Below are 19,512 nucleotides of genomic sequence, written 5' to 3' on the forward strand. Positions count from 1 at the left end.
GCCAGGAGGGGCTGGGCTCTGCTCCCAGGGAACAAGGGATGGGACAAGAGGAAATGGCCTCAGGCCATGCTAAAGAAGGTTTAGATGGAGATGAGGAACAATTTCTTCCCTGAGAAGGTTGTCAGGCATTTGAACAGGCTGCCCAGGACAGTGCTGGAGTCATGGTCCCTAGGGGTATTTAAAAGATGTGTAGATGTGGCAGCTGGGGACATGGGTTAGTTTTGGCCTTGGCAGCACCAGGTTGATGGTTGGACTTGATGCTCTTAAGGGTCATTTCCAGCCTAATCGATTCTGTGATTCTGAATATGTTTCCTGTAAAAGTGGTGATGTGAGGGAACGAGGTGGTCAGGCAGGGTGTCAGCAGGAGCAGCACCGAGCACACAGAAGTCATTGTCTCCAGGACCTGGCTCAGAATTCGTTTGCCATTGAAGCATCAGTGCGTTTTGAAACGCTCAGGAGGAGAACTGCCTGTGCTGGCAGGGCCTGAGCAGGGATTTCCTCCAGCAGAGGACAGCAGTGCACACAGATCCTGCTGGATCGCTGCTGCGCGGCTGGGAATCCAGCGAGGCTCGGATGCAGATGCCTGGATGGGAGAACGGTTTTGTTGTTGCGTTGTTATTTAATAAACAATCTAAGGCGTGCTTGCTCCCGTTAGGAGTTCTTGTTTGCAGAGCGCTGCCAAAAATGCAGCCTGGAGTGAAGGCTGACAGCCAGGTCCAGGAGGCATTGCTCAGCAATGGAAAATAAAGCTGACTTTGCTGCCCAAAAGTTGTGGTTCAACGCTCCCTGCCTGCCCAAACGTGCGTCACGTGGTGCTTGCTACAGAAATGTGATCGTGCGTGCTCTGGAAGGAAGGCTCCTCATGAAAGGTCTTGGACTGAACGTGTTTTCAGGGGTGAAAAGACAAGGCCTCGTGTCACATATCTAAACCTGTGTTTCTAACAGGCTGATATTGCCAAATCCCCCCAGGCTTAACCGCGGTCATCGAAAGCTCAGCGGGTGCTGGGGCCGGGCACATGGGTGGCTGGTTGTTCTCAGCCTGAGCGGGGATTTCGTCTCTCCTCAGGGAGAAGATGAAGCTGTTATCCTCAAATCCTGCACGCGGAGGAAAACCGACTCCATCGAGAAGAGGTTTTGCTTTGATGTGGAAGCTGTGGATCGGTGAGTGCCGAGGGGGGTCACAGCCCTGGCCAGCAAAGGGATGCGCACGGGGTTAGGATGCACGCCTCCGTGCTTGGCTTTTCCTGAGTTCTTGTGCCGTTCCCATGTTTCTCTTCTCCTTTAGTCATACCCTCGTGAATGGAAAGCATTAGTCCATGGAAACTCTTCCAGCCAGGTGCTCTCAGTACATTGAGTGAGCGCTCTGGTTTACAAGGTGCTGAGTTTACTCAAGTCTCTCTAACATTAATGGTTTTTAGCACTTGGGCAGTCTCTGGCCACGTAAAGTAAATGGTTGCAAGTATGGAAAAGATGCTCCGTGGGTGTTTTGGCTGGGATATGACACCTCTTTCCAGCGTATGTGTTGGAATAGCTTCAGCTTTTGTGCTACAGGGTGGCTGTGGCTGGATGGTGGATACTGGAAGTCTGGCTTGTGCCTCCGGGTACTTTAAATTCACTTCTTTTTCCTGAAGGAGTAAAATGCTTTCCGATGGGATTTATCACGTAGCAGCTGAATCAGATGTATGTGTGGATTCAATCTATAGCGCCTAGGAATGAGAGCTGTTATCATATCTAATTAGCATCACGAACAGCTTAGATATATAAACAGGAAAACCAGGCTGGCGCTGCTATTCCAAGCGGATTAGTCACTGCCTCCTATCTTCCTCACTGCAGGAAGTTTACGTGGTTTGCAACAGCCCACTCCAAAGTCACTGAACGTCTGTGCCCTCCCAGTTGCGTGCCTGGTTGTGGCCCAGCTGTCCTGCGGGAATGCCCAGGAGGTCTTGGGAAAACCCAAGTTCATTGAATCCTGAGGGGGTGAATAACACTGGAATAACCCGGCGTTATTCCAGCCTGTGCTGCTGCAGCGACCCAGTGCCAGCGCAGGGCCGGGAGGGGTTGGGGTGATGGAGCTCTGCCTGTGTTGGCTGAGGGATGAGATAACCCTGGGGCTGCCTCCCACTCTCTGTGCTTTCCTCGGGAAGCTGCAGTTTTCCTGCTGACCTGGGGTTTCGTTTTATGCCCTGAGGATATTTTTTTAGTTAATGTGAAAATCACAACGAAGCTGGGAGGAGGAGCCGCCAGCCACCACCATGGCGTTGTGCTGCAGCGAGTGCAGGGGCAGCGGAACCTTCCCGTGACGGCTGGAGCCTGCCAGGCATGGGATCAGGAGCTACTCCAGAAACACGCCTGCTAAGTGTAAATAATGGCAGGGGAGCGGCAGAGGCGGGGAGACCTGAGGCACTGCTCCTTTCATGAGCACGTTCCTGCTGCAGGAGGGCAGTGAGAGCAGAAAACATGGGCTAAAAGGCTGGGTTTTGCCCCAGATACAGGCAACTGTGTGTATTTTTGCATGAGAATTTGTCATTAGTTGTCTAAAATAATGGTTATTTCCATATCAGTTGAGCTAAGAGGGAAAGGAAGCAACAGGTTTTGCCATGGCCAAAAGAGAATGTGATGTGCCCACTCTGTCTCACCCTCCCCGGGGCAGTCATGCTGACTGCTGGGGGATCTGGACACCATCAGGTCTTCAGGTGATGCTCTGATGTCCAGGCTTTGCTGGAGATCACCTTCATCAGCCTGACACTCGTGGTTTGGGCTGTTGTACAGAGCAGTGTGCGTTGGGATGGCTTCCCTGCCAGCCTGGGGTTATCGGGCATTGGCAGTGCCTGGGTATCACCCTGCAGCCGTCCTGCCGGAGCCTGGCCCAGCCTCACCGTGTGGCCACGGGCGCTGTGGGTGACCTCAGCTCCTGTGCAGAGGTGCCCAGTCAGTCGCAGCCAGGGTTGCTGGGGCTCCTCTGGGCACCATTGCTTGGGAGAGCCATGCCCGCTGCTGGGAGGTCAGCCAGGCTGGGGCAGTGGGAAGATAACGCCTTCGGAGGCATTGCTTCAGCCCACTCTCCACCCAGTCCCGCTGACCACAAATGATAGGATATCTCTGGCCAGAGGCGAGCTGGTGCGGTGCCTGTGTCTGGTTTTGCAGAATGGAGAAGGCTGATTTGTGCAGTGGGCTTTTGTCTCGGGCTGGGTTTTTTTTGTAGGGGTTGTTTTGGCTTTTTGTGGGTTTTCTTATTTCTATACTAATACAGAAGTTAGAAACTTGATGTCTTGTTCTTCAGCCCTGTGCAGGAGAGAAGCTGTGGCTGCCCCATCCCTGGCAGTGCTCAAGGCCCGGTTGGACACAGGGGCTTGGAGCAAGCTGCTCCAGTGGAAGGGGTCCCTGCCTGTGACAGAGGTTGGAGCTGGATGAGCTTTAAGGTCCCTTCCAACCCAAACCAGGCTGGGATCCTGTGATTGGTGTCCATAACGTCCCTTACTGCTGCAGCAGATCTCAGTTAAGCACCCTTGCAAAGACCCTGGTGTCCCTCATTGCTCCTCTGTGGTGCTGCTCTGTGGCTTTCAGTGAGTAACTTGCCTGCCTTGGTGCCATGGGGACAACTTTCTTCCCAGGCTCCCCTAAAGCATATTCAGTCTGCTCTCTGTGCCCGCACTGGTTCGGTTACCGCTTTGGTTTATTGTGGCCTGACAGTTGTGTCCATTTCACTAACTGGGGTAGGAGGATGCGGTGGTGCTGCTGGGGCTCCAGCCCAGGGTTATCCCTCTGGCTCCTCCTGGAGCTGGCACTATGAAACCGGTACGTGGCTATGGTCTCAAGTTCCTGTGTGATGTACTGTAGGTTACCCTGCTCTTGCGGGGGGGTTGGACTAGATGATCTTTTGAGGTCCCTTCCAACCCTTGGGATTCTGTGTGTTTGCTCATGTACCAGATCCCATGCTAACACACACCGAAAGCACATAGGAGGAAGTTTCTCTTTCTCCTCAAGTGTTTTTATCTCCTATCACCATAAAATCGCTGTAGCTCCTCAGGCTGTGTCCATGCATGGTGATGCTTCCTGGGAGCGAGAGGACCATGCTGGAGCTCCAGGTTCGCCGTGCAGCCTGGAGGTGGCAGCCTCTTCCCTGCTATTTCCATCGCACAGAGATGGGCTCGTTGTCAGCCGTGCATTTTGGGAAGCGGTGTATGTGCAACGTGGGGAGCGGGCTCGGAGCTCTTCAGACGATACCCGGGGAAGCTGCTTGTTGGGGGGGGGGGGGGATTTGTTTTTCTCCTGCGAGGATGATTCAGCACTGCCGAGCTGAAAACCCCGAGCCTAATCTATTACAACATTGCTTCATTTTCCTGTTGTCTGATAAGGAGATGTGAAGTTCTGGGCGCTGACTGAAGAGCTGCGGCACAGGGGTTTGTGAGAGGTCGGAGAAAATCCCTGACACTGCGTTTGCAAGTGGGTCTGATTTTCAGTGTGGGAAGTCAGGAGGATGTTATTGCTTTGTTACGGCAGAATTAGCCCCAGAATGGTGTGCTGTGTCTGGCTGAGATCCATTCCCAGGGTGATGGATTCGGTGTTTTAATGCTCTTTGGTTTTTTTAACTGGTTTGTAGTGTCTGTGCACTAAATTAGGTTTGTGAACAAGGTACACAGGGTTGACAGCCAGTGTCTTACAGAATGAGCCTTAGCACGGGGAGGATCTCATTGGGCTGATGGCAAAGGCTGTGTAATTTGAGGTAATCTAGGTCATCGCTCTGGACCAGAAGCAAAATGCTGCTAATACCAATTGGTGTTAATGGAAAGAGGAGGGGTTTGGTCTCCTGGCCGTTCCTAAGCAGTAACTGCAGGTAGCAGCATTCCCCGTGCAGGGTGCCCTGGGAGGCTGGCACTGCACAGGGGAGCTGTGATGCTCCTGCCCAGCTGGTTCCAGCAGGCAGGATGTTGGCCTTGCTCTGGGTGCACACTTCAGAGCTGCAGTTCCTATCCCAGGCAGGAGGACATGGTCCCCACTTCCTAGCGCCGGGGCACCCCTCATCCACGGGTGTTATCCACGGGTGTTCCCCAGCGCTGTCACTGCTGCTTTGCACAGCACGTGCAATACAGCCTGTACTTGTTCCTCTGCCGGTGTTGCCTTTCCAGTGACCTTTAAAACAAAGCGGTTCCTGGGGTTTTCACAGGCGGGCTGGCAGGGAGCAGATGAAGCTTGTTCCCCCCTCAGCAGCCACGCAGACCCACGCTGGCCCCTGCAGAACGTGCTGGCTGTGGCTGTACTGATGGTGCTTGAAGCTTTACATGGACAAGTGAGATGTTCTGGATGCAGGAACAAGCTTCCCCTTTAGTTGCATCTCTTCTCATCTTCATTTTGGGACCACATCTGGCTGCTGGTGCCTGGAGCAGCACCCCTGGGATCTGGGGTGCCAGCAGCGTGTGGGTCCCTGCTCTGCTCGGGCTGGGACTGCAGAGTTCCCCCCTTCAGCCTTCCAGACCCTGTTATTAATCCACTCTTCTGCTTCTTCATTCAGCAGTTTAGATTGTCTCGGTGTGATAAGCTGCTATGGGAGTTGAAAGTTCTTATCTGTTTCTATTGCTTTCATTATTTGTTTGTTTTTCTGGAAGGAGGAGAAGCTATTGGACTTTCTCATTTTCTCTGTGTGCTTATTCATAGCTCCCTAAAACCAGGCTGTTTTTCACAAGAGCTGAGATATTGAGAACATTCAAATTTCCTGTGTGTCTCATATGGAAGAAGCTCTTTAATTTTGTAGATTGTAGCATATTGAAAATACACTTTCTTGCAAAGTGTTTGCCGTGTTCTGCTCTGGCCTCACGCTCCTGCATCCGCTCAGTTTAGAAACGGATTTCTTCTGACCGCAAAACATCCTTTTCTCTCCTTTGCGTCCCAAGAAGCAGGCACAAGGGGTTTGATGCCTGGAGGATGCAGCATCTAGTAATGCATCAGCAGGTCCTTGATCTTACTTACCACAGCACTTCATTGTTATGTGTCCTAGATGTCAGGCCCAGGAGGGTGTCCCGCTGTCCCGATGTGACAGGCTTGGTGCTGGCTCAGCTGGGCAGCCCCACCAGGGTAAAGGAGGCTCCTCCAGTGTGTGTCACATCGGGCTCGGGTGGATGTGAGCCACCTGAGCTCCAGCATCCAGCGTCATTTGTCTGTTGGGTGGGGGAGCAAAGGCAGATACTGTTTATCTCTTGGGAAAGGAAGTCAGAGAAGGGCCTGCCCCGTCTCTACGCTGGGTAATTGAGATATCTGTAATCTAATGAGCACGCTTCTGGAAGCGGTTGGTGGTGAGGGGAAGCCTGTGAAATGAGGCTGCCTGCAGGCAGGAGCCGAGCCCGGCTGCGTGTTGATAGCGCTCCTCGGCTGCGGTTTCAGCGCCAGGATCCTACCTGACTGTGAAGCACATGGTCCCCCGTGGGCATCGTCCCCATAAATAATGAATGAGGTGTAATGTGTGGGGTGCAGTTTGAATTTATCGCAGCCAGGAAGCCGGTGCAATGGGTGCCTTGGCGAGTGAACGCGGTGGGAGGAAATGCAGAGCTATTTGCAATGTAAAGAGGTTTTTAATTCAGTTTCACAGCCCTTCCCCTCATGCTGTTAAAGAAGTTTGACTTTGAAGTGAAGCCCAAAGAGTTGTTATCTGCTCAAAGGCAGAACAAACATTTCCATGTTATCACCTTCTTGCCCTGTGTGAGAGGGAACCTGGCACAGCAGATACCAGCTTTGTCACCAGGACCTCACTGCTTCCCTGGGAGCCCAGAGTTGAATTTGCCATGAATGAGCAGTTCAAATTCCTTTGTTTTAATGTTTCTTGGCTAAAGAGACAGAAATCCCAATGCTTGTAGGGCTTTCTGCCTGGGATATCTGTGCCTTCAGCAGCAGCTTGCCTTTAACTCAGACTTAGGTCTGGCTGAACCGGGATGCAGCTGGGACCTCTGGTCACAAAGGAAAAGCCTGCTCCTGCCATGGCAGAAGGATTTGGGGTCAGCCCATGGCCAGTGCTGCTGCAGCTCTGCAGGTACCCGGGTCTGCTCATGGGTCTCTTTGTACCTGCACAACAAGGAGCTTTGTTCAGTGTGCTGAAAATCTTTGGTGCTGGATGTTGAGCGTTTTCATTCTCAAATGGGTGATGGTTTAAGTGGTTTCCTCTTCCCTTCAAAATGAGTAAACTTCCAAACCGCTAAGCTGGTGAGTATTGACTGACTCACCAGTGGGATTAGCGGAGATCAAACACATCGTGTCTGGTTTACTTGGACCTGGCCTTGCTGCAAGCCTGAAGGCTCGGCTCCTGCTGGTGAAAGAGCGCTAAGCTGTGGTGTGCATGCTGAAAGCCAGCTCTTGGGTTGGTTGGATAGGGAGCAGACAGGGAGAAGGGTTCATCCTTGTTCCTCAGGAGCAACAGAACACCAGCCAAACCCAGCACTATGAGAGTCCCTGTTAATGTTTTCTAACAGAGGATCTGCTCTTATCAAGGAGCAAAGGACTTGCAGAGTGTTGTTGCAGCTCATGTTCTCCTGCTGAATTGCTTTTGGGAAGTGCAAGTTAGAAATCACCCTTCTTCCCGGCCTTACCAGTTAATGAGGATTTAGTACCAAAAAGAGCCTATGTGCTCTGCTGAATGTCTGCAGGTGGTTAGCAGCTCCTGAGGTTAAACTGCTCTTCCCACCTTGTACCACAGCAGCCCAGTGCCCCACGAGCAGTGATCCTGGCTCTGTGCTGCCTTTCTGGAGCTGCCTCACTTTGCTGTGGATGGAAAGAGCAGCATCAGAGGTTCTCTGCTGTGGTACTTTCAATGGATGAAATCCCATGAGCATTGCTGCAGAGAGAGCATCGATAATCAAACCATTCCAAGCCACGCAGCACTCTGGCCATGCCTCCATCTCCCCCATTGCCAGGGCTTCTGCCTGCTCTCCTCCTGCAGAAATAGCTGCTGCGCTGTGCTGCTGCATCCCAAAATAGCCTGGAAGGAAGCAGAAGGACCAGACCGAACCAACAGAACAGATCTCGGCTGTCGTGCTGGGACCAGGGGCCAGCAAGATCGGTCCTGGGGCAGGATGCAACTGCCCCTTTGGATGCCAAAGACCTGGATCCAAAGGTGCAAGGCTGAGGATGCGTAGGGCCAGCTGGGCTTTCCGTGTGTGGATGTGCTGGCTGCAAGGTGAGCTTGGGCTGTTGAGGGTGGAAAGCCCTGCAGCCACGCAAGGTGCAGTGAATGGTCAGTCCACGATGTTCCCCACGGGAGTGCAGCATTGGCATTCACCCTCTGCGGCATGTTCCTCTCTTGTGCAAACACACAGCCACACCTGGGGTTGTGCAAATACTCTCCACCGTGTTAAATCTATCCTGACCTTGGCGGCCATGCTTATCAGAGCTGGGAAATGGAGTTTTAACTCCTTGTGTGGAAAAGGCAGTCCAGGAATGAACTTAGAGTCCACTTGTGAGTGGTGGAAGAGGCGTTGGTCCCAGGGTGAGGGTTGGACTGATGTCCGCTGGTTCCCCGTGCTTTGTTTGCTGGCACTTGGGCCTGGTCTTCCCCCTTCTCATTAAAACAAATGAGCAGCTGGATTTACAGTGGAGCTCATGGGCTGTGTGTGACAGCAGCGGGTGGCAGGACCAGTGGTGCAGGAGCGAGTACCCTGGGGCACCCCAGGACTCCTCACAGTGATTCCCCCTACAAGGCTGCAGGCAGGGGTACGTGGACCAGGATCTCATCACTGCCATTACTGCAAGTGCCATCAGCGGTCAGGGAAGTGGGCACAGCCATGCTGGCGTGAATGTGTTGGGATTGAAATTCTTCATGCAGCATAAGGTGTCCCCCTAAGGCTGGTGCTCGGTGTGGTGGTGGGATGTGGTGTTTGGGATGTGTGGGTCCCCTTGCTTGCTTGGTTACCTTCCTTGCCTTCTCCTGCCGTTGCCTGGATGTGCTTAAGTCCAAATGCAGGTGAGCTGCGTGGCTGAAAGCCAGAGGAAGCATTTGGCATCCAGCTCTCTGACTCTAAACCCACTGAGAATGCGTCGCTGTTGGATGTATCCTCTGCTCATTTGTCCTGGTCAGGACCAGCAGGGACACCCTGGAGCAGTCAGGCTGGGCTCAGCCCTGTCCTGCTGGGGCTTGGCGAGCAAGGAGCTTGTCCTCTTTCTCTCATGGGAACTCTATCTTTGCCGTGTTTGTTTTCCATCCCGCAGCCTGTTCACAGCATCCCCTTTGTCTCCGCAGGCCTGGCGTGATCACCATGCAGGCGCTTTCAGAGGAGGACCGGCGGCTGTGGATGGAGGCGATGGATGGCCGGGAGCCGGTGAGCATTAACACCAGCTAAACCCCAGCCTTGGAGAAGAGCGTGGAGAGCTCTCTGCAGCCCGGGGCAGGTTGCTGGCTGCGAGCAGGCTGTCACGCAGCGCCTGCCAGCCGGCGCGGGAGCTGTATCCATGGGGCAGCTCGCGCCTCCTGCCAACAGAATAGTTTAATCCCTTGGTTAAATATTTGAGGTAATGCTGTATCTCCTGTGCTTGGATCGCTTGGAGGTGCGGTGGGAAGGAGGAGGGTAGGCTTGGCCAGCACAAACACGCTGCTGTGCTGTGCTGAAAGGAAAACACGGCAGAAGGAGCCGTGGAAGAAAAGATGCTGTACGTTTCCAGGGATGCTTTTTTGCGTCCTGGTGTGGCTGCTTTGGGGTCTGGTGGAGAATCTCAGGTTCCATGTGAGGTTCCCTGTGCTCAGCCATAGCCTCCTCACTGCCGTGCCTGCTCCTGCAGGGCTGCCTCACCTTCAGAAGGGGTTATGGGGGTTGTCAGAGAGCTTGGTTGGGTTTTTACTCATTAATGTGTTCCCAGCTTCACTGCTGGGCTCCGGGAGCTGTGGCTGGTTCTGAATGCGTTCCCTTGGTGGTACCATCCTGCCCGGCTCTCCAGCAAGGGATGGCAAACACGGCACCGCCGGGCAGCCTCCGTACGCAGAGCGAGAGCAGAGTGTGGGCCCCCGCGCCTCGGGCTGGCCAGGAGCATAGCAGGGTACGAAAGGAAGCTCTGCGGAGAGCTGGAGCGGCCCGGGCTGCTGCGGGACAGCCCGAAGGTGCCTGTGTGTGCTGCTGGGCTTGAGTCAGGCGCTGGCAGTCAGAGGGGAGTCCATGCGGGGAGCAGGGTGTCCCGGTCCCGCAGACTGGGAATGGTTTGAGCAGATCCCCCCCAGATCCATGAAAAAGGTTCTTGTTTGTCAGGAAAAAGGGTTCATTAAAGCCAGGTGAGCTGTGGATACCCGCGGGCTGTTCAATGAGTGCTGGGAAGGACACGTTGGGCTCAGTCGAGCAACTCGCTTTTGAAACATGCGGTGGTTTAGAGGTCAGGAGGGCTGTGTTTGAGGTAAAGGGTTTCATTGTGGATGCCTGGAATCATAGATCCCTTGGGTAATTCAGGTAGAACGGGACCTCAGGATGCTTCTTGTCCAACCTCCTGCTCAGAGCAGGTTGCTTGGGTGTTATCAGGTTGGGTGCAGTGAGCATCCGAGGGAGGGTGCACAGCTTCCCTGAGACTGCTTTGCCGTCCTGATCCCCAGTCTGAACCTCTCCTGTTTCATTTCACACCGATTGTCTCTTGTCCTCCTGCTGTGCACTCTGTGAGGGGCCTGGCTCTGTTTTTCCAATGCCTTCGGAAGGGTTCTGGCAGGTCCCCAGAAGCTTTCCCTTCTCCGAGCTGGTTCTGGTGGCACCTGGAGACAGGCTAGCATTTGAGTTTCTTCGGAAACAAAGCGTGCGTCCTTGCTCCCAATCCGAATCAGGCCTTGTCCTCCTTCAGCTCCCCTGCTTCTCGCTGCTGGTGTTGAAGGATGCGAGAGGCAGTCACCAGCACTGGGGCTGTGTGAATCCATCCATCCAGCTGCAGTTTGACGTGCTGATGTTCCCAAGGTCTGGCACGACGGCAGAGCCAGTCTGTTGGGGCTGGGTTGCAGAAGGGCAGCCAGGGATTTTGCGTGCTTGTGAAGTGCTGTGCGTGTGAAAGGTGCTGTGGAGCAACCAGTGCAGGACTGCCTGGATTATCCTGTTTGAGCATCTGGTTACGTGAACTCCTTCAAAGACACAGCTCTCCGTGTTGACACCTGCGGATTTCTCCTCTTCCCTATCGTGCCCATCAGCTTCGGGTAGCTTGCTCATCCAGCACATCAAGGGTTGTTGCTGTGCATTAATGCAATACCTCATGGCATTTAAATGCTCATGGTGTTTAAACCCGGCCTTCCAGGTGTGGTGCAGGAGCCATGGGAATGGAGCCTGTATGGAAATGGATCCAAGAGGCATTTCACTGGTGAAGATGGTGCGTGTTGACAGACAGGATAACTCCCAGTCCTCAGTTACCCTCCTCGATCCAGCACAAGTGCAGCTGTTGGTCTGCTCTCTTTGGGTTCTTCTCTTGCAACACCAGGGTGTGGGATGTTACCTACTCCGCAGAGAATTCCTTGAGCAAGAGACAAGGATTTAACCTTTGGACTCTTAGAAATACCCGTTCTATGCTTTGACTGTATTTCTGTAACCAAGAAACCCCTACTGGAAAGAATGTCTGGTTTTCCTTTGATTTTTTAGTATTGAGTTGTGGAAAAGATTGGCATAGTGGGGACAGTAATTCCATGTGCAAATTCAGGCTGCGGAGAGATTAAAGTGGACTGGAGTTTGTTTCTTAATTATAATTAAAAGATTAAAACCAAATGTTGAATTACATTTGAGTAAGATCTAAACATAGAATGTGGGCTGCATTAGCCAAGACATTTGTCACAACTTGAAAAGATTTATTATACATCTCGCAGTCAGAGCAGCCTCCAGATAGCTATCATCAGGCTGTTAACTCTTACCACTTGGTATTAATTTGGCTAAAACCCCTGTGTTGACTTTGGGGTTTGTTTTATGTTACAGAGGCTGGAAACAGGAGAAACGAACTCCATCACGGAGCAGTTGCGTTTGGGTTTGTTCAGATGCTCAGGATAAGTTTCCGATGGCTTTTCTCCTCTGGTGATGCAGTTTGTAACTGTACGTGGTGGAGGGCAGCGCGGTTCTGAACCCGAGTCGAGCTTAAAGCTGCGCTGGCCCATGGTGGTGGCTGTGGTGGGCTGTGGGGTTGGGAGAGGTGTGAATGAGGCTGCTTTGTGGCAGAGAACTGCAGCGAATGAGCGTTTCGGTGAGGCTGTGGCTGTGCCAAGCCTGCATTCCCCGCGCCAGCCAAGAGAGGTGGCGGTGTCAGTGTTCCTGTGGTACCTTCCACGCAGGTCGGTGAGCTCGGCAATCACTCCCACATCACGAGGGCACAAGCGGGTGCTGGGTTTGAAGTGTTTGGGGTGTGAAAAAGCTTCTCCCACAATGTGAGGGTACGGAGAGGGTTAAGGATATGAAACGTGTCAGATCATATCCTGACTGAGCTGTATTAACCCGTTGTCCATAATCTTGAGTGGTGATGGAGAAGTTAGTGTTAATGGCTGTGATCCTGTCAGAGGAAATAAGACATGGATGGGATCTGAGCAGTGCTGTTCTGGCTTGGGCTTCATGCTGCCCTTTGCTCCGTTTGTTTTGGGTTTTGTTCTTTCAAGCAATACAAGTCCATAAAGACGCAGTTAATGCCGTGCAGCCGAGTGCACCGCAGGCTGGAGGAGCCGCTGGTCTCACGCCTTGGAGGGAGGAAGGGCTCTGAGATGAAGACACAGCAGCAGCGCTTTCTGCTTTCCTTCTGCTCCTCTTGCTTCTCTTCAGCTCTTTAATGTACTCTGAAAGTTTGCAAGAGCGAGATCAAAGTGCAAAGTCCCTCGTGTGCTTCAGGAAGCTCGGGCTGGTGCTAAAGGGAAAGGCAGCATGGGCTAGAGCTGGTGGGTTTTGTCCTAGGACCTCCCAGGGGCTGGGCCTGTTGTACTGGAAGAGCCCGATCCTCTTGGCTTAGCCCTTGTGTGATGAAGCTCCATCATCTGGAAAGCAAATGAGGCTCCTGCTCCCACTCTGGGAGGCAATTCCCGGCCCTCACCGCTCTGATGTCTGGAAACTTTCCCAGGGCTTCCCACTCTGGTTTAGCGGTGTTGGCTGCTCCATGTGAGGCCATGGGGCTGCATGGCCATTGACCCCCATGAGCCGGGAACAAAGCCGAGTGGTGCCTGTGGACCTGCACACGGACTCAGAGCCTTCCTTTGGTGGTGCCGGGTTTGGTACTGCCCCATCCTGCAGGGCTCTTGCTTGCAGGCAGCAGGAGCTGGGAGCAATCACACTTTCATGGTGGGTGTGAATGTTGGCCGCCCTGGTGATGGGGTGATGCTGTATCCCATGTGTCGAGATCGGGCTCATCTTGCTCATCCCAGCACAAAATGGAGCTGGGCGGTGTGAGGAGAGGCCCCGTGGCTGCTCTCCACTAGATGGCAAGCTGAGACCAGCCTGCTCAGTGCACTTGTGTCCCGGTGGGGCTCGGACCCCCCCTGCACCCCAGGGCTCTGTGGGGTCTGCAGCTGCCCTTGGCCACTTGCCTGGGGGCTGTGGGTCTAGGGGAGCAATATATCCCCCCCAAAGGCAGGCTGCTGGTGCCTGCATCCTGAACCAGGGCTGTCTGTGCTGCACGGGGTGGGAAAGCGCTCACTTCCCAGTTTTGTCCCCAGAATCCGGCACAGCCTGAAATTAGAGCCGCTTCCCTGCTCTGTGCCTCTGTCTTCCTTCTCCTCCTCAAAATGTGGGAGCAGGCAGTGTTGAACCATGGTAAACTGAGGGAGGGGACGTTAATGCTCATCCAGTTCCAACCCCCTGCCCCGGGCAGGGACCCCTTCCACTGGAGCAGCTTGCTCCAAGCCCCTGTGTCCAACCTGGCCTTGAGCACTGCCAGGGATGGGGCAGCCGCTGTGCCGTGGTGCTGGAGCTCACTCCGCATTGCTGCTCTGGAGATGAGGTGCTGTGTTCTTGTAGCAACCCCCGGCATCACAACACAGCCCAGCCTCGCATTCCTGCCCGGCGCGCAGCACCCTCGCCTCCTGCCTCCTCCTCACATATTGCTTCTGGGAATTCTTTCTAAAATTGTTTTTCATTTTCCTTGTCTAATTATACAGAATGGTGAGAGATTTATTTCCCGGTGGAAATGATGTCTTTTGAACTCAGTCCAGTCCTTTCAACCTCGGCATTCCTGTCATTTTGGCTCATTCAGAAAATAAATTAACTTGAAGGACTTCAGTCCTGGCCCGGTGCTGCCACAGGGGGACGGTTGGGCACCAGTGCCGGTCCTGCCCAACCTCCTCACAGAGCGCCGGGACCTGCTGCAAGCTGCAGATCTGCTTTAGCATTTTAATTCATGTCCAGCTCCTCGGAGGTCACTTTCTCTTTTGGTTCTGCACTCATTACCTCTATAGCTGAGTGTTTCCAGCAGAGCTTCAAAACCCTCTTTGGTGGAGATGGGGACCAGTGGTTTGCGCTTAGGATGCAGCGTTTACAGCATCAGGCAGGGTCTGGGGACCAACCAGGCTGGCTACTGGTAGGGTCAGCAGGACTCTTGTCTGCAGACATTGGCTGCAAATTGGTACCACTGGGATAAGTGCATTATTAGAAGTGGTGGAAGAATCTTCACCCAGAGCATCTTTGCCTACAGATGGTGGATCTTCAGCTGTGTCCTCTTTGAATTTGAGAGCCCGTGGGCGAGATGCTGGAGTGCTCATCACGTCTGCTTTGTGGTGCTTCTCAGGGTTTGGCCAATGTCTGTCTCTTCAGCTTGTTTCCTCACCGCCTTTTCCATGCTGATCTTCCTACCCTCCCGATCCCGCAGACGTGTTTTCCGTGGGCTTTCCAGAGGAAGATGGTTATTTGTGTATGCTTTATTTTGCAGTTTTTTCTTGGCCTTTGTCCTGTCTGGGTTTGTTTGCTTACGGCAAATTCTTCCTTTCTGTTCTGTTTTCCATGACCTGACCCATTCCAGTTGCTGCTTCTCCATCTCCCTGTCTCTCTGTCTTTGCTGAAGAGAACGTTTTTCCCCACTCTGCCCCTCTCAGTCTCTAGGTTCCTATTGCTTGCTTCTTCTCTTCACCTCTGTGCTCCCCAACCCAGAAACCCCGGTGGGCTTTCCCTGAGCCACAGCTGCAGCCTCACCCGGGCTCTCACAGCGCCTGGGAGCATCAGAACTGCCTCCGAGAGCAGCACCTCTGTCCTGGGGTCGTATCAGTGACCATGAGCCCTGCTGCTGGCTCGGTGGCAAAACCCGGCCCGCAGGAGCTCCTGCTTGGCCTTGTTGCATCCCACAGTTCGAGGTTTCTGCCCCCGAAAGCTCTTTATTCTGTCTGGGGACAAGGTGGTAAAAGAGGATCCTCAGAGAAAGGAGCTTTCAGGCCAAATGATAACGTGTCACGTTCCGTGTTAGGCTTTGTAGCCCATGCTCTTACCGCTGTTCCCTTCTCCCTCTCCTGTTTTATGACCTATTTTAAGCTTATAATAGTAGTAACTTTACACTGAGTTTATAAGCTTTTATTGTGATTCTAAAGCACCTAAGCCAGTAAGGTCCTAAATCTTGACTTGAGGCTTTTAATTATGGTTCCAGCAAACACTGCTTCAGTGGCTGACAGCTTACCCAGCCAGGATCACTGCAGCTTCAGGGTGATGGTTTTCTGTCCTTTGCTTAAGAAGCTGTTCGGGTCATAAAGAGAAAAATATGGAGAGAAGCATTCTGGGTCATCTTAAAGAGAGAAAAGAGCACTCTGGACAACTAAAAGTGCTATCCCACCCCTTTTTAGAAAGTTTGTGATCTCTTTGGGCTCTGTTGGGGACATCCACGAGCAAAGCAGTTGCTCCTGTCTGGTTTTCATCTCTCATGCATGAATGCCTCGTCATTTCTTCAGTGCATCCTTTGCTGCAGGCAGCTTTGCCACGGCACTCCTTGTTGTGGTCTGTGCCACACAGATTTGCTACAGAAGCAGGGCATTACTTGGCCATTGGGATGGTTGGTTCCATGGCATGAGTTGGGTTTTCCTCTCTGTTTGAGATGTTGGTTCTGCTGGGAAAGTGTTGGTTGGTCTTGTATGGTCTTGCTGCAGGTACCCACCAAGGCAGACTTGCAGTGAGGGCTGGGCGTCTGTTCACAGCCCCACAGGACATTGTACGACACATCTTGTGTGCGGGCACCCGCTGACGCTGCTGCAGCCCCGGCTTCCCTTTGCCTTTGGTTGAGGCCCGGAGGTGAGCGCGGTGCTGAGAGGGGTATGGAGCCCGCAGAGCCCCGGGGGGAGCGGTGGTTCGTGGAACCCGAACTGCAGCAGTGCGTGAGCAGGAGCGAGGGGCTGACGTGTGCCAGCTTGTGCGTGCGTCTGGGCCCGGGCCGGAGATCCAGCTCCGGAGGAGGTTGTGGGGTGCCTGCATCAAGTGATGCCCTTGCATGGCTTTGGTGGGAACCCGGTTTGCAGCCTGTGGCCTCGTCTGCCCAGCTGTGCTGGCAGCCCCTGCAGGGAGGCACAGGGCGCTCAGCTGGAATGCGGGACCAAAGAGAGCGTGTTCGGTTTCCTTTCTCTCTGCTCTTAAATCACCTGTGCTTAGAATCGTTTGAGCAGGCGATTCAAGAAACATGTAGAAATTCAGGAATAGCTCCATGTTAGCAGACCAAACCTCTGCCATTTGAATAGACTATGAGAGTATTTTTTTCTACCTTACATTAAAAATTAAATGATTCAATGTACAATCAGTTGCAGAACTACCCTGTTTCTTTCCTCCTTTAATGGTCCTTGCTTTTCATTTTAAGCAGTGATTTGCAGTCCCGCCACAGTCCCCAGCTCAGGCTTTTTCCTCCTTGTGCCTGCAGCCTCAGAAGAAAGTCAGGTCTTTGAAACTCCGTTTTCATCATCATCTTCCTGTGCTTCTGGTCCCTCTCCTGTGGGACACCTTCCACTAGACCAGGTTGCTCCAAGCCCTGTCCAACCTCGCCTCGAACGCTGGCTGTTCCGCAGTGTTCAAGCAGAACACGAGCGGCTCTGCAAGCCCAGGATTACAAATGGGCTCGCCTCGAAGATGTCACAGTCTTGGCATTAAACCACCAGCCATCGTCAGAGCGACCGGGCAGTGTAAGAGCTCTGCTCCGAGCAGGACCGTGAGGCTCATCTGTGTTACAGCGATGTCAGAAATAAAGACGGCGCTGTCCTGTGAAATGAGGATGGTTCGGATGCGCTGAGGCTCCTCGTTCGTCAGTAGACGTTGAAAGGAGGAAGGGTGTGTGTGTGCTGGGGGAGCGGGCGCTGGCCGGGCTCCAGCGCCGATAGCTGGCGGAGGAGGATGTGCGAGCTCTTGCTCAGGCATCCCAGAAAACTGAGGGAAAGCTGTCGAACGAGTGCGAGTTCTCACTTTTAATCAGTGCCCGAGTGAGCTGAGCACATCTGCTGCGCTTAGAGACGCTGCTCTGTGAACCCCGCTGCAGCTATCCCCAAAACGTAGCTTTCTGCACCAGCTGGCCTTTACTTACGTTATCATAGAGACTGCTGCCTCGCTCCCCATCGCTTCCGCCTCCCCCCAAGTGTCTGCTGCGCTGTTTCTGTCCGCTGTTTAGGTGCGATAGGTCGATAGTTTGACCCAGGTACTCTTCCCCTCGGGTTCTCCCAGGTAACCTTCTCCTTGCTTTGCCCCTGTGGTTGCTCCTTGGGTGACAAAGGCGGCGGGTTGTATAACCGCGCTGAGCTAAAGCAGTGCAGATGGCTGGCGGGCAGCCCGCGCCGCTCCGGCTCGGGGGCCCTGGGGAATGCCTGCACTTGTAATAAAACGTGGGCTTGTTTTTAATTAGAACCATCATTTAGCTGAGCTCGGGGCAGCAGAGGAGCAGGACCCGTGTTGAGGATTGAAGCCCCCGATGCTTCACTCTTGATGGATATTTTCTGTGCTTTTAATCAGGCTCAGGCACTGGTGTGAGTTCTGAGATGAAATTTATGTTGGAGGAGAGACAGGGAAAGAGGAGGAGGGAGGTGAAGGGGAGCTCTGAGTGCAATGCATTAGTTCAGTGCTGAACAGTAGGTTGGGAGGGAAGGAAGGAAGGAAGGAGCTGCCAGGGACCCTGGGCCACCCTCTTCCAAATGAACAGCCCTGGTCTGAATGACATAAACCAGCATTTCACAGGGGGTTTCTGCTGCCCTGCCAAGTCTTTCACTTGGGAAGCAAGGCATGGCTTCTCCTTCCCTCCCCTTGCAGGGATGCAGGCTGGGAAGATCTTACTCCTATCTATGTTGTTCTGGCTGGAAGAGCAAAGAAGGTTATTTCTAGCCACAACACAGTGTAGTCTAGCTCTGAAAATCCTGCTTGTAGTATGAAATCCTGGCTCTGGGACAGAAATAGAACAGGGTTGATAAGGCAGAGCCAGAAACAAGGGCTGATTTCATCAAGGTTGCCAGGTGTCCTGCTTTTAACAAGGAAATACACTTTTTGTACATGAGCCTTCCTGCTCTGTGCCGTGCTGGGATCCTGCTACTGGGCTGTGTCCCAGCATAGCAGCTCTGCAGTGGGGTGCCAAGAGGGCTGGGGCATCAGGTGCAGAGGAACCTGCCTGGCGCCGTATGGACCCGTGCCCATCCCACTCTCTTCTTTTTGTCTTTATTCTCCCTTTCTTTCCTTTTCTTCCCTCCCCTGCTGCTGCAGGGGGCAGGGTGTGTTATGTACTCCCCTCCCCAGGCATGCCTATGCCATATTCCTATGGCATTCATGTGCACGCTGTGGGAGATGGCTCTCGGCGGAGATGGGGCTGAGATCTCCATGCAGAACCTCTTTGTCGTCACCTTCGTTGCAGTTCATCACAGGAGGCTTTGTGCTGCCAAAGCCCGAAGTGGATGCAGGAGTTAAGTCTTTTCTGGCCTGCTCCTAAGAGCACCTGAGCACTGTGCAGCTTCATCCTGCAGGGATTTGTGTCTGGGCTTTGCAGGATCGTTTTCATAAACCTTTTCCTTAGTGGTTGCTGCTTCCCAGGCTTCCAACTCCTTGCGTAGGATTGGAAACAGATTCTCCAGGACTGATCTTGATGTGTTTCAGGTTCTGTTGTGCTCTGAAGGGGATGAGATCTGGATCCGGACTGTGGAGAAGTAATCAGGTGGTGGCTGGTGTCCAAATGAGGACTTGTTCCAAGTGGATGTTCTATTGCCCCTCTCACATAGGGTAATCGTATGGGTAGGAAAAGGGATGTGTAAGAGCCCCAGCACGTGGTTCCTGCTGCGGGGCTGAGCGAGCCCTCGTGCAGTGGCCTTGGCAGCTTTGGGGTGTTCAGGGTGCTGCGGACACCACCCTGCCTCGCTCCATCTGAGTCAATCCGGTGGCTGGGCTCCAGTCCACAGCCTGGTTCGCACTGCACGTTCCCTTCTCGCTTCTGAAAAGGTTGCAAAACACCCATGTGAAATGTGTGCTCCTCCTGCCCGGGTCTTCACAGCCTGCCCTGGGTGGCTGGCGAGCCAGCCGGGCTCCCGGTTCTGAGGGAATATAATGCTTTGTGTTTCTGCGCCTTTGGCTTGTGCATCTTCTGAGCTGAAAGTTGAAAAACTCGTTCATGGTTGTTGTGAGGATTTCTGAATATGAATCA

At 53.4% G+C, this 19,512-nt stretch overlaps 1 protein-coding gene across 2 annotated transcripts in view; it reads left to right on the top strand.

Moving 5' to 3' along the window:
- Positions 1–19,512, top strand: part of ARHGAP26 (Rho GTPase activating protein 26) — a 117,267-nt gene that overhangs the window by 26,150 nt on the left and 71,605 nt on the right. For both annotated transcript variants that reach the window (XM_065690775.1, XM_065690774.1), the window contains exons 10-11: positions 1,067–1,161; positions 9,218–9,296. In XM_065690775.1, coding sequence (XP_065546847.1) covers positions 1,067–1,161; positions 9,218–9,296 — 174 coding nt within the window. The remainder of the gene's footprint in view (positions 1–1,066; positions 1,162–9,217; positions 9,297–19,512) is intronic.

This window comes from Lathamus discolor, chromosome 10 (genome assembly GCF_037157495.1).
Source record: "Lathamus discolor isolate bLatDis1 chromosome 10, bLatDis1.hap1, whole genome shotgun sequence".
Taxonomy (NCBI): domain Eukaryota; kingdom Metazoa; phylum Chordata; class Aves; order Psittaciformes; family Psittacidae; genus Lathamus; species Lathamus discolor.